This window comes from Anabrus simplex, chromosome 2 (genome assembly GCF_040414725.1).
Source record: "Anabrus simplex isolate iqAnaSimp1 chromosome 2, ASM4041472v1, whole genome shotgun sequence".
Taxonomy (NCBI): domain Eukaryota; kingdom Metazoa; phylum Arthropoda; class Insecta; order Orthoptera; family Tettigoniidae; genus Anabrus; species Anabrus simplex.
Window position 1 is genome coordinate 910,103,642 of NC_090266.1, and position 12,794 is coordinate 910,116,435.

General features: G+C 40.2%; 1 protein-coding gene across 1 annotated transcript in view; it reads left to right on the top strand.

Annotated features, from left to right (window-relative positions):
* The first annotated feature begins 3,047 nt into the window (after positions 1-3,047).
* The window catches only part of LOC136863182 (cationic amino acid transporter 4), a 186,916-nt gene continuing 177,169 nt past the window's right edge, over positions 3,048-12,794 (top strand). The window contains exon 1 of the mRNA XM_067139535.2: positions 3,048-3,189. Within this exon, the coding sequence (XP_066995636.2) occupies positions 3,048-3,189 (142 nt within the window). The remainder of the gene's footprint in view (positions 3,190-12,794) is intronic.

Here is a 12,794-nt window from a genome sequence, read left to right on the forward strand (position 1 = left end):
AAATCTACACAATAGTTATCAAACTCCAAAATGTCAAATGTTAAACTACCGTAATGAAGCACACATAATTTCGTGCTCAGTTGCATCTGAAACTTGTTTACAAGAACAATGTTTTGTCACTCTGGACCTTACACTAAAATGGTCCTTTTGGGACTCTCATAGCTTAAAACTTCCCTCAAAAATTGTTATCCACACAAAACAGAACACTAGTTAACTTCGGTCATGTGCATACTTTCTCTCACAATTCTAATTCATTATACTTTGCATAGTTGTGGTACTTATTCATACCTCTAATTGTTCCAAGGCCGTTCGCCTTGCTTTAGAAATGCTGTCGACTGAAAAGACGCTAGCAACATTATACTTGTCAATTAAATAAACATCAATCACACATTAATTTTCAAATTAATTTCTCATCGAGTTTTAAGTACCTGAAAGTACGATCATGAATAATCAAATAGCCATAATAAGCCAATAATCACAATAAAATGGGCATCTGTTCAGTGATTACATGTTGGATATTGATGTTATTTTAAGAATGCTGTTTACACTTAACCTCTACTAGTGGTCATCCTAATCCATATTCTATCACTGTACAACGAGCATCGCGGGTCTTTATAAATATTATAAACACCCCCGGTTTGATTCAACAAAGAACAAGGAATACCAATACACAATACACACTCACTTATTAAAAATACCTTAAATCACATGCAATGCACGCGAAGACCTATAAAGAAAAATACATAGAAATACACTCGCTAAAACTACCGTACTCTACAAGTTTTAAATTTCCAAGTTTTGATTTAAATATTGATTATTTCTTAATTATGATTATTATCACCTGTGTTTTATTTCCGACGAGCCTCGGTGACTCAACGATATGTCTCACTCAAGGCATCCATTGTCCATGGCATAACTTGATTATCATGGTCAGTTTGAGCATTATGCAAATTTGAATTATGACTTCTAATTTCACATACAACACAGTTTGCTTAAATTACCTTGACCAAACACAAAAACTTAAATATTATGATAAACTATATCGTACTGAATTACTAATTGACTGACATCTCCACAACACCTAAACATCATTCTAACTCTAAAGTAATCAAACATAGCAAAAGTTTTGCTCTAAATATTCAATTAAATTTCCCTGTTATTCAAATTGGGCATCAAAGTACCACGTTATTGAGCTTCCTATCGTAATGAGCACACATTATTGTCAACAGAGTCAGGTAAACATCAATGACTTGCAAACGGATTTCATACACATGTTTTGGCGATCATCATACATCATAAGTTCGGTCTAATGGAGAGCACTTATCTTAGAACATTGACATTTCCTCTGTCGTATTCTCCACTTATATGTCCCTTTTAAAATCAACTGTATACTGAAACCTTCTCATCTCTCTCTCGCTCTCTCTCTAATTATTCCACGTGGAATACCGCACTCTTTCCTACAGGCAAATACACATAAATCCACCCTCACACACGGGGATACATTTCATCCCTAGGACCCTATCATACGGCTCGACGTCTCTTAAATATCACCTTGGAACACATATCACTGTTCTGCAACTTCTTCTCCAAAAATTAGACCATAAAAGTATTATTGCACAGAACGTCGGCAAATTATGTATCGCATTCCGTTATTTACATTAGCTCGCAAATATATCCTAATACGGTATTTATACTTTGATTTCAATTAATTTATTAATTCTTTTAGCAGTTTTATCATTATCAAAATCTCAGCATCTTTACTTCGGGGAAATGCATGATTATTATCCGGTTTTTGTGAAACTTCTTCTTCTTCTTCTTATTATTATTATTCCAAAATATCTGACGATCGAACCTTCGATCTATTTTCAGATCCCATGCACGAGAAATACTTTACAGATTCTGTCACTAAGACGACATATTTTTCGACTGCAGGATGTGCTCACACTGGGCATTTCGTCCCGCGGGCACATAGTACTGTAGTAGATGGGCAGGCAGGCGATGAACGCATGGTATTCAGCCACTTTTTAAATAGAAATACTGTCACTCCCATCCAAGGAATTGTAGCCTAAATCGTAGCTTGTACGCTTAAATCCTGTATCTTTGTAAATTGTAACACAAACATTATATCGTGTCAGTTATCTTTGAATGTATAAATAGAAGAAAATGAAATAGACTGTTTATATCAAGCGCAGTAAACATCAAACCGTAATTTGTTGAAAAGGTCGGCTTTGTTGCGATTATAGCGTGGGTTTTTAAATAGTGTACCCGAATCAAAATATCGCTGAGTAGTGGAGGAGAGCTTTGTAGTCACAATCGAACGGCACTACTTCACTTCCCTGCCAAGTGAGTTCGCTCTCTCGCTTCACATTGACGTATGCATGTTACATAAGCTGCCCACATTTACGTCAGGACAGCCCGGCCGCACTGGGCTAGCCTCAAGGGGCGCCCAGCTGAGCACCTCTGTACTAACACATGCCCTTTCTATTACAGCACTTCCTTTGTGTCATATCTCTTATTCAAGGTTTATATCGCTTGTTTAAGGATTCTACCACAATAGTTCACTCCGTGCAATCTTTTAACTTGGCCATATTACCAGTGAATGCACTTTCTTTTACAATTTACGTCACACAGGTACAGATAGTTCTTATGGCGTTGATAGGATAGGAAATGGCTAGGAGCAGGTAGGAAGCGTCCATGGCCTTCATTAAGGTATATCCCCGTCATTTGCCTGGTATGAAAATGGGAACCCACGGATAACCATCTTCAGGGCTGCCAACAGTGATATTCGGACCCAGTTCCTCCCGAATGCAAGCTGACATCTGCATGACTCAAACCGTTCAGCAACTCGCTAGGTGGTTTATGCATTATACCAGCAAGCAATGAGCAGCGTGTTTGTGGAATGGTCCATTCGCGTTGACGTACGGATTGCATTTATAGTCATTTTTTACATGTGCGCGAGTCCGACCCCAACTGCTTGCCATACAACCTTATTTTGTGGCCATGTGCATGATTTTATTTATATCGATTATAATTTTTCAGGTCTCATCATGCCGAGTTCACGCAGAATGATCTTAAGTCACGTAGTGTCCGACCTCAGCTCCAAAATGAATCGCACCAAGAGACTTGGCGTCGATGTCATGGTCACTCCCCTCAATCGTTGCCTCACGACCTTCGACATCACCCTACTTGGTATGTCACTCCAACTTTTCATTTAACTTGTTAAGCATATATTCATGTAACAGCTTCTGAAATGTTTGTTTCTATAATGGAAGTGATGAATGAAAGCTTAGGTAGATGTGATGGATGTATTTTGACTTTAGAAATGTGTGAGACAAAATACCTTCAAGTATATGGTGTATGGCCAGGGGGAAATTGTCTGAATGAAATAGCAGAAGAGTATTTGTTTGGTGCTATGATACTTCTGAACTGATGTCGATAGGCACTCTCTGCTAATGGAATGGACCGTCCCAGCCATTTTATTCCGTATGAAATCAACAACTTTTTACGTTGCTGGATGATGATATTAGAGGACAGAGTCTTAATTTCAGTTCAAGAATGGTGGTGGGCGGTAGCATTCGTTCTTCTGTCCTCTAAAATTACCGTATTTATTAGACCGTTATGGTAAGTTGTGTTATAATTTCTCCTGTCTGTATAGCATTATTTCAGCACAATGTTCTCATGTATTTCTTTCTAGGATGAGTGGTTCAACCGCATTACTGTAGTGGCTGGAATAATAATAATAATAATAATAATAATAATAATAATAATAATAATGATAATAATAATAATAATAATAATAATAATAATAATAATAATCGTGTGGCCTCAACCACCGTGCTCAAGCTTTTTGATTTGACTCCATCTAGGTTTGCTAAGTATCAGTCCCGTTTTGCTCTATCGGATGACAATTTTTCACCCTTCAAAAGTGACAACCATTGCTGGGTTTGAGGCCGCGATCTTGAGATCCGGAGGATGATCTCCAGTACTTTAGTGGATGTTTGGGAGGTAAGTACAAATAACCTTACCGCAGTTCGGAAATATGAGTTTTCAAATTTAGCAAATGGTTCGTGCGAGAAGGAGCATGCGATATTTGTAACGTACAGTAAGTAGTAGCTTCGATTGCCCCTTGGCTTATACCACCCTCGATCCCATGCTCCTGGCATTATATGTACTGCGTAAGAAGCTATTCTAAGTAACTTACATCACTACACAGCAGTTTTACAAGTTACTACATCAAACTATCAACTTCATTTTCAATCCTTTTTAAAATAGGGCATTATTTGGGCGTCACATGTATTCGAGGCCCTACCAATAATAAGCAGGAAAATTATTTGTTACTTATATCCCAAATATCCTTATAACATCATTTTCAATTTTTATTCTTAAGTGACATTTATGAAATACATAAGCGTACAACTTTATGTATACAGGATGGACAACGTAGGTTGAGAATGCACAATATCTAAAAAATTGAGCGTTTTATATAGAACTGTCTAGAATATAAGTTGCCTGTTATTAAGGGGGAAAGAACATGCTACTTGTCGTGTTTTATTTGCAGAACGTTTGGATGGTCATTTGAGGGTCACGTAACGTTTTTAAGTGGGAACCAACCTGTTTTTTTTTTCGCATTCCTCATACGAAACTAAACAGCTTTCTTACACCATTTTTATAAGTACATGGTTCTATCCCTGGTGTAGACAATGCAACATTGATGGCAGGTAGGTACACAGAGTAATACCAGTTATTGCATAAGTATTGGACCTTAGCGTAATAAATGTTCAAAATGATGCCAGTAGTATAATTGGACAGTTCGGCGGCCACCACCACCACCGGCTCCCAGAGGCCACCTCCACCACTACCACAGCCAGAGGCCTCCGAGAGGCCTCCTCCTCCACCACCACCACAGCCAGAGGCCTCCCAGAGGTCTCCTCCACCACCCGCGGGAAATTTGAATTTGTAAACAAAGCCACGTGCTTTTTGACAGCTGTCATCGACAACAACGCATCGCTAACCTCAGTACTGCCATCTTGACGGGCCTAAACCTCAGTAGTACCAACTTAACCTAACTAGCGCGAGATTTGAATAGGTAAACAAATCCACGTGTTTTTTGACAGCCACGTGCTTTTTGACAGACAACAACGTATCGCAAACCTCAGTGCAGTCATCTTGACGGACCTAAACCTCAGTGCTACCAACTTAACCTCACTAGTGCGAGATTAACAAATCCACGTGCTTTTTTGACAGCTGTCATCCGCCATCTTTAAACTACAGAGCACCGTGCTGCCCTCTTTATCGCAGTAGCTGCAAATTCGTCACCTGTCATCGGCAGTGCTGCCATCTTGGCGGGCCTAAACCTTAGTGCTACCAACTTAACCTCACTAGCGCGAGATAAACAAATCCACGTGCTTTTTTGACAAATGTCATCCGCCATCTTTAATCTATAGAGCATAGTGCTGCCCTCTTTAGCTACTTACCTTTGAAATGTGGTGGCGGATAATTTGAAAAATGCTTTTTGACAGCAGCCATCTTTGAGCACCGTGCTGCCCTCTTAAACAAACTCACGTGCTTTTTTTTCTGACAGCTATCATCCGCCATCTTGCATCACAAAGCTCAGTGCTGCACTCTTTAGCTAGATACCTTTGAAATGTGGTGGCGGCAATTTGAAAAATTCTACATTCTCTTGTTTGGAAACAGACCCATGCGCTTTTTTGACAGCTATCATCCGCCATCTTTAATCCAGAGAGCACCGTGCTGCCCTCTTTAGCTACTTTCCTTTGAAATGTAGTGGCGGCAAATTCCACGTGCTCTTGTTTGGAAACAAGCTCACGTGCTTTTTTCTGACAGCTGTCATCCGCCATCTTGCATCACAAACCTCAGTGCTGCACTCTTTAACTAGATACCTTTGAAATGTGGGGGTGGCAAATTCTATGTGCTCTTGTTTGGAAACAAAGCCACGTGCTTTTTGACAACTGTTATCCGCCAACTTTAATCAATAGAGCACTGTGCTGCTATCATGCGGGCAATTTCGTCAGCTGTCATCCGCCATCTTTAATCCACAGAACACCGTGCTGCCCTCTTTATGGCTACTACCTTAAGCACGTAGTAGCGGGCAATTTGAAAAGTTCTGTTAGATGTCATCCAACATCTTTAATCAAGAGAGCACCGTGCTGCCATCTTTAGCTAGATACCTTTGAAATGTGGTGGCGGCAAATTGAAAAATTCCACGTGCTCTTGTTTGGAAACAAACTCACGTGCTTTTTTGAGAGCTACCATCCGCCATCTTTAATCAACAGAGCACCGTGCTGCTATCATGCGGGCAATGTCGTTAGCTGTCATCCGCCATCTTTAATCCACAGAGCACCGCGCTGCTCTCTGTAGTAGCGGGCAATTTGAAAAGTTCTGTTAGCTGTCATACGCCATCTTTAATCAAGAGAGCCCCGTGCTGCCATCTTTAGCTAGATACCTTTGAAATGTGGTGGCGGCAATTTGAAAAATTCTGTGCTCTTGTTTAGTAAACAAAGCCACGTGCTTTTTTGACAGCTGTCATCCACCATCTTTAATCAATAGAGCACTGTGCTGCTATCATGCGGGCAATTTCGTTAGCTGTCATCCGCCATCTTTAATCCACAGAGCACCGTGCTGCTCTCTGTAGTAGCGGGCAATTTGAAAAGCTCTGTTAGCTGTCATCCGCCATCTTTAATCCACAGAGCACCGTGCTGCTCTCTGTAGTAGCGGGCAATTTGAAAAGCTCTGTTAGCTGTCATCCGCCATCTTTAATCAAGAGAGCACCGTGCTGCCATCTTTAGCTAGATACCTTTGAAATGTGGTGGCGGCAAATTGAAAAATTCTACGTGCTATTGTTTAGTAAACAAACTCACGCGCTTTTTTGTCAGCTGTCACCCGCCATCTTACATCGGAAAACTTCAGTGCTACACTCTTTAGGAACATACCTTTGAAATATGGTGGCGGAAAATTTAAAAAGAAAAATTCTACAGCAGCCATCTCTCGACGCTAATTGCACAAGATGGTGGCTATATATGACTCCTTAAAGGTGCTTATGCAAGATGGCCACTATACATAGGTTCTTATGAGACGCCCTTGGGATGCTTGCGCAAGATAGCGGTTATACAAGGCTCCTTATGAGACGCCCTAGAGATGCTTGCGCAAGATGGCGGTTGCTCTTATGAGGCAGCTTAAGGGTCCTTGCACAAGATGGCTAGAGACGCCCTAAGGATGCTTGCGCAAGATGGCGGACGCAAGATGGCGGCTATACACGACTCATATGAGGCGCCTTAAGGGTGCTTGCGCAAGATGGCTGCTGCTCTTATGAAGAAAGCTAGCTTAGAAGCTAACGTGTCATGCTAGTTCGATTCATTAAGCTTGGGGCTTAAATGCAAAATGTTAAATATCTCGAAAACGGTGCATCGTAGAGCAAAACGGACAACATTTTTCCGCCTAGTACGTAGGTTCGCAGTATGAGGAACAAGAAAACTATACTCTAATTATGGGATCAACGGTTCGGTTCCCACTTAGGCCCTTTGGCATTTGCTCTGTTTTAGCTTGTATTGAAGGAAGTCTTCGTAACATGATCAGGTCTAGCTATGGTGGAGAGTATAACGTACCGTGCTGGTTCGATTCATTAAATTTGGGGCTTAAATGCAAAATGTTAAATATCTCGAAAACGGTGCACCGTAGAGCAAAACGTATAAAATTTTTCCGCCTAATACCTAGGTTTGCAGTATCAGGAACAAGAGAAACATAGTCTAATGATGGGATCAACGGTTCGGTTCCTACTTAGGCCCTTTGGCATTCGCTCTGTTTTAGCTTGTATTGAAGCGAGTCTTCATAACATGATCAGGTCTAGCTATGGTAGAGAGTATAACGTACCGTGCTGATTCGATTCATTAAATTTGGAGCTTAAATGCAAAATGTTAAATATCTCGAAAACGGACAAAAAATTTCCGCCTAATACTTAGGTTCGCAGTATCAGGAACAAGAGAAACATAGCCTAATGATGAGATCAACGGTTCGATTCCTACTTAAGCCCTTTGGCATTGACAGCTATCTAATTCTACAAGATGGTGGCTGCTCTTATGAGACACAAGATGGCTTGAGACGTCCTAGGGATGCTTACGCAAGATGGCGGACACAAAATGCTGACTATACATAGCTCCTTATGAGACAGCCTAGGGGTGCTCGCGCAAGATGGCGGCTAGTCTTATGAAGAAAGCTAGCTTAGAGGCTACTGCGCAAGATAACGGCTGCTGTTATGCATGCGGTGGAGGGCAATTTGAAATTCTATGTGCAAAATCAACAGAGCACCCTGCTGCCCTCTTTAGCTGAAATGTGGTGGCGGATAATTTGAAAAATTCTTTTGACAGCTGTCATCTTTAAACAATGGTGACTATACCTAGGCTGTTAAAGCCTTATCATTCTCCTCCTCCGCCTCTTATGTCAAGGCATAGTTTTATATCGAACAAGTTTAAACCTGCATCGCGGAGGCAAGCGTGTGCAGCGATAACATTATTGTGCATCTTTAGACTTGCGAAACATTAGAAGAGTAGAATCAAACGCTGTACTCGATACAACATGTAATCAGAATATTGATTGATGTGTGTAGAACACTAAATAAGTAGAACCGAACACTGTACTCGATACAACATGTGTTTAGAACATGTCAGGGGATACCTTTGTTCTAAGAATATTAGATTACCGCACATTCCTTGTAGGGCTAATAGGCTAAAGGGCTAATGGGCTAAAGGGCTAATGGGCTAATGGGCTAAAGGGCTAATGGGCTAAAGGGCTAAAGAGCTAAAGGAGCAACAACCTCATCGATCGCTATCAGCAAGAACGCTTGTACTTTGTTAAGTGTAGAAAATTAATCTTTATTTGTAAATGGTTTCATATTCAGAACAAGGAATGGAACCTAGGGGTTACGTCTTACCTAATAAAACCCCCGAGGTGCGATGAGTTACGTTTTACGAACTAGTGTCTGGAACACTGAACTTTTCAAGATGATAGCAGAGAGTCTAGCAATGTTCTGTTGTTGGATTAAAAATTCCGCGCTACAACATGCATAAGGTGGCAGCCTTGAGGTTTATCGCCGTAAAGATGCCAGGAGTGAGGTTAGCAATGTTCCGTTGTTGGATTTTAAATTCCGCGCTATAACATGCATAAGGTGGCAGCCTTGAGGTTTACCGCAGTAAAGATGGCAGCAGTGAGGTTAACGACGCTCTATTTTCCTTCAAAGTGAGGTTAGGGTTCGTCAAGAAGACAGCTGTCAAAAAAGCACGTGGCTATGTGTACCAAACAAGAGCACGTGGTTGTGACGTCACGGTCACGTAATCAATCCTTAGCTCGACGTCGTTAAGAGCAGCATTAGGATTAGCTATGCTTAAAAGTCTTGGGAACAGAGCATCAGTATGAATTGCCATGTTTCAAAGCGTGTACACATCACCTATCGATTTTACATGCATCGACCATCGTACTAAACTTCATCCGCTAGATCGTGCTGCTATTTTAGCATAACCTATACACATAAAATTAAAGTACAATGAATAGCCATGTTTCAAAGCGTGTACACATCACCTATCGATTTTGCATGCATTGACTCTCGTACTAAACTTCTTCCGCTAGATTGTGCTGCTATCTTAGCATGACCTTAAAGTACAAAGAATAGCCATGTTTCAAAGCGAGTAAACATTACCTATCGACTTTGCATGCAACAAATATCGTACTAAACTTCTTCCGCTAGGTTGTGCTGCTATCTTAGCATAACTCATACACATGACCTTAAAGTAGAAAGAATAGCCATGTTTCAAGGCCTGTACACATCACCTATCGATTTTGCATGCAACAAATATCGTACTAGACTTCTTCCGCTAGATTGTGCTGCTATCTTAGCATAACTTATACACATGAACGTAAGGTACGAAGAATAGGCATGTTTCAAAGCGTGTACACATTACTTATTGATTTTGCATGCATCAAATATCGTACTAAATTTCTTCCGCTAGATTGTGCTACTATCTTAGCATAACCTATACCCATGAACTTAAAGTACAAGGAATAGTCATGTTTCAAAGCGTGTACACATCAACTATCGATTTTACATGCATCGACTCTCGTACTAAACTTCTTCCGCTAGATCGTGCTGCTATCTTAGCATAAGCTATACGTATTAACTTACAGTACAAAGAATAGCCATGTTTCAAAGCGTGTACACATTATCTATCGATTTTGCAAGCATCGACTCTCGTACTAAACTTCTTCCTCTAGTTTGTGCTGCTACCTTAGCATGACCTATACGCATGACCTTAAAGTACAAAGAATAGCCATGTTTTAAAGCGTATGCATATTACTTATTGATATTACATGCATCGACCCCCGTACTAAACTTCTTCCGCTAGATTGTGCTGCTATCTTAGCATAACTTATACACATGAACTTAAAGTACAAAGAATAGCCATGTTTCAAAGCGTGTACATATTACTTATCGATTTTGCAAGCATCGACTCTCGTACTAAACTTCTTCCTCTAGATTGTGCTGCTACCTTAGCATAACCTATACGCATGACCTTAAAGTACAAAGAACAGCCATGTTTCAAAGCGTGTGCATATTACTTATTGATATTACATGCATCGACTCCCGTACTAAACTTCTTCCACTAGATTGTGCTGCTATCTTAGTATAACTTATACACATGAACTTAAAGTACAAAGAATAGCCATGTTTCAAAGCGTGTACATATTAATTATCGATTTTGCAAGCATTGACTCTCGTACTAAACTTCTTCCTCTAGATTGTGCTGCTACCTTAGCATAACCTATACGCATGACCTTATAGTACAAAGAATAGCCATGTTTCAAAGCGTGTGCATATTACTTATTGATTTTGCATGCATAGAATCTCTTACTAAACTTCTTCCGCTAGATTGTGCTGCTATCTTAGTATAACTTATACACATCAACTTAAAGTACAAAGAATAGCCATGTTTCAAAGCGTGTACACATTACTTATTGATTTTACATGCATCGAATATCGTACTAAACTTCTTGCGCTAGATTGTGCTGCTATCTTAGCATAATTTATACACATGAACTTAAAGTACAAAGAATAGCCTTGTTTCAAAGCGTGTACACATTACCTAATGATTTTGTATGAAGCGACTATCATACTAAACTATTCCCATTAGATTGTGCTAAAATCGTGTAAGTGTGCTGCTATCTTAGCATAACCTATCGATTTTACATGTATCGAGTATCGTACTAGGCTTCTTCCGCTAGAGCATGTAGCAATCGCTTTTGTGTATCCCTAACCTATGTGCACGAACTTAAAGCACAAAGAAGAGCTATGTTCTAAAGCGTGTACCCATCACCTATCGATAATGTATGTATCGACTATCGTACTAAACTTCTTCTGCTAGAGCGTACGACTATCGCTTGTGTGTGCGCGAACTTAAAGCATAAGGAATAGCAATGTATAAAAATCTTGTAAACATAGCAGCAGCATTAAGTATAGCAATGTTTAAATGCGCGTACACATCATGTATCCATGATGCACGCAGTACTAAACTTATTCCACTAGAATGTACAAAGTTCGCATGTGTTTGTGCTGCTATCTTAGCATAGCCTATGTGCATGAACTTAAAGTACAAAGAATAGCGATGTTTAAAAATCTTGTGAACATGGCAGCAGTAAGAATAGCGAGGTTTAAAAGCGTGTACACACCACCTTTTGATAATGCATGCATCTTCTACTAGAGCGTGTGACCATCGCTTGTATCTGCTGCTATCTTAACATAACCTATGTACACGAACGTAAAGCATAAAGAATACTTATGTGTAAAAAATCTTGTGAACATAGCAGAGTGTTAACTACGTAGGTGTAGACATTGAACTTTGCATGCTGAAGCAGCATACTACGTGACCGTGACGTCACAACCACGTGCTCTTGTTTGGTAAACATAGCCACGTGCTTTTTTGACAGCTGTCTTCTTGACGAAACCTAACCTCACTTTGAAGGACAATAGAGCGTCGCTAACCTCACTGCTGCCATCTTTACTGCGGTAAACCTCAAGGCTGCCACCTTATGCATGTTGTAGCGCGGAATTTATAATCCAACAACAGAACATTGCTAAACTCTCTGCTATCATCTTGAAAAGTTCAGTGTTCCAAACACTAGTTCGAAAAACGTAACTCATCGCACCTCGGGGGTTTTATTAGGTAAGACGTAACCCCTAGTTTCCATTCCTTGTTCTGAATATGAAACCATTTACAAATAAAGATTAATTTTCTACACTTAACAAAGTACAAGCGTTCTTGCTGATAGCGATCGATGAGGTTGTTGCTCCTTTAGCTCTTTAGCCCTTTAGCCCATTAGCCCTTTAGCCCATTAGCCCATTAGCCCTTTAGCCCATTAGCCCTTTAGCCTATTAGCCCTACAAGGAATGTGCGGTAATCTAATATTCTTAGAACAAAGGTATCCCCTGACATGTTCTAAACACATGTTGTATCGAGTACAGTGTTCGGTTCTACTTATTTAGTGTTCTACACACATCAATCAATATTCTGATTACATGTTGTATCGAGTACAGCGTTTGATTCTACTCTTCTAATGTTTCGCAAGTCTAAAGATGCACAATAATGTTATCGCTGCACACGCTTGCCTCCGCGATGCAGGTTTAAACTTGTTCGATATAAAACTATGCCTTGACATAAGAGGCGGAGGAGGAGAATGATAAGGCTTTAACAGCCTAGGTATAGTCACCATTGTTTAAAGATGACAGCTGTCAA